This window comes from Olea europaea, chromosome 3 (assembly GCF_002742605.1).
Source record: "Olea europaea var. sylvestris chromosome 3, O_europaea_v1, whole genome shotgun sequence".
Lineage (NCBI taxonomy): Eukaryota > Viridiplantae > Streptophyta > Magnoliopsida > Lamiales > Oleaceae > Olea > Olea europaea.
Window position 1 is genome coordinate 281738 of NC_036239.1, and position 2381 is coordinate 284118.

Consider the following 2381-nt stretch of genomic DNA (forward strand, 5'->3'; position numbering starts at 1 on the left):
TTATTTATTTCATATTTGAATAATATTTATTCGATTTTTCTTTTTACTATTTTTTTAAGTAATTATCTTAATTGTTTAAGAAAAAAAAATATTATTCAATTTAATTTATTCGTTACATATTTCGTTAATCATGTATCTTATTTATTTCATATTTAACTACTCTATTTCGATTGTTTATTTGAATAATATTTATTCGATTTTTCCTTATACTATTTCTTTAAGTAATTATCTTAATTGTTTAAGTAAAAAAAAAATATTATTCAATTTAATTTATTCGTTACATATTTCGTTAATCATGTATCTTATTTATTTCATATTTAACTACTCTATTTCGATTGTTTATTGGAATAATATTTATTCGATTTTTCCTTATACTATTTCTTTAAGTAATTATCTTAATTGTTTAAGAAAAAAAATATTATTCAATTTAATTTATTTGTTACATATTTCGTTAATTATGTATCTTATTTATTTCATATTTAATTACTCTATTTCGATTGTTTATTTGAATAATATTTATTCGATTTTTCCTTATACTATTTCTTTAAGTAATTATCTTAATTGTTTAAGAAAAAAAATATTATTCAATTTAATTTATTTGTTACATATTTCGTTAATTATGTATCTTATTTATTTCATATTTAATTACTCTATTTCGATTGTTTATTTGAATAATATTTATTCGATTTTTCCTTATACTATTTCTTTAAGTAATTATCTTAATTGTTTAAGTAAAAAAAATATTATTTTTTAATTTATTCGTTAAATATTTCGTTAATTATGTATATTATTTATTTCATATTTGAATAATATTTATTCGATTTTTCCTTTTACTATTTCTTTGAAATTTGAATAATATTTATTCGATTTTTCCTTTTAATATTTCTTTAAGTAATTATCTTAATTGTTTAAGTTGAAAAAAATTTTGGTTTTTAATTTATTCGTTAAATATTTCGTTAATTATGTATATTATTTATTTCATATTTGAATAATATTTATTCGATTTTTCCTTTTACTATTTCTTTGAAATTTGAATAATATTTATTCGATTTTTCCTTTTACTATTTCTTTAAGTAATTATCTTAATTGTTTAAGTTGAAAAAAATATTGGTTTTTAATTTATTCATTAAATATTTCGTTAATTATGTATATTATTTATTTCATATTTGAATAAACTTTATTCGATTTTTCCTTTTACTATTTCTTTGAAATTTGAATAATATTTATTCGATTTTTCCTTTTACTATTTCTTTAAGTAATTATCTTAATTGTTTAAGTTGAAAAAAATATTGGTTTTTAATTTATTCGTTAAATATTTCGTTAATTATGTATATTATTTATTTCATATTTGAATAAACTTTATTCGATTTTTCCTTTTACTATTTCTTTGAAAGTTGAATAATATTTATTCGATTTTTCCTTTTACTATTTCTTTAAGTAATTATCTTAATTGTTTAAGTTGAAAAAAATATTGGTTTTTAATTTATTCGTTAAATATTTCGTTAATTATGTATATTATTTATTTCATATTTGAATAATATTTATTCGATTTTTCCTTTTACTATTTCTTTAAGTAATTATCTTAATTGTTTAAGTTAAAAAAAAAATTGGTTTTTAATTTATTTGTTAAATATTTCGTTAATTATGTATATTATTTATTTCATATTTGAATAATATTTATTCGATTTTTCCTTTTACTATTTTCCAATTGCATCCGATTTAGTCCATTTAATTCCCGATTATCATTTAAATTTTCAAAATAATATCATACAATATACTCTATTTCGATTATTTATTTCTTTCAGTACAACACGAATCCTACTGAAGTAAACAACATTTACATTTTAATAAAATAATTTACAATGTACTAAGGATCACAATTATAATCATACAAGTCGCAAGCTAATTTATGCCTCCACATATCAATCGAAGACTGATTTATTGTATCAACATTGCGACCAATGCTCAAGAACTCTATGTACTTGATTGCAAATATGCCACAGTCACCCCTGCAACCGAATTAGAAGATATTAGTTCCATAACATATAATTGAAAATTAAATCTGAAAATTTAAAAGTTGTAAATCCTTACGATCTTTCTTGTCTCGCAGTCGTCGTGTTCCGCACAATGGCTAATCTATCATTTACTCGAATCATCGCATGACTAGCCATCATGGGCACGATCACAGCCAATGGCTCCAGTATTTGCTCCAATTGACTTTGCGTCAGACAGCTATGATCAGAGTCGTACACATATATGGTGGAATCAGCAAATACGATCTCCACCGAAAAACAGTGTGAGTTCGCGATCACTGGAATGTACATATGTGTACAATCTGTCCACGGCTTTCCGCACCTCAACTGTAGTCCAATCACCCACTC

General features: G+C 21.1%; 1 protein-coding gene across 1 annotated transcript; it reads right to left on the reverse strand.

Moving 5' to 3' along the window:
* Nucleotides 1-1790: 1790 nt before the first annotated feature.
* On the reverse strand, nucleotides 1791-2373 carry LOC111391149. The gene is made up of 2 exons (XM_023016301.1): nucleotides 2092-2373; nucleotides 1791-2009 (listed from the first exon to the last, which is right to left on the reverse strand). The coding sequence occupies exons 1-2, from the start codon at nucleotides 2322-2324 to the stop codon at nucleotides 1868-1870; spliced, it is 375 nt and encodes a 124-aa protein (XP_022872069.1). The 5' UTR covers nucleotides 2325-2373; the 3' UTR covers nucleotides 1791-1867.
* Nucleotides 2374-2381: the final 8 nt, after the last annotated feature.

What these genes read in the sequence shown, in the direction of transcription:
- LOC111391149 (XM_023016301.1), bottom strand. Translation starts at nt 2,324, where the DNA reads ATGTACATTCCAGTGATCGCGAACTCACACTGTTTTTCGGTGGAGATC. An exon ending in ACTGCGAGACAAGAAAGATC is followed by an intron (nt 2,010 to 2,091) that starts GTAAGGATTTAC and finishes ATTCGGTTGCAG; the next exon opens with GGGTGACTGTGGCATATTTG.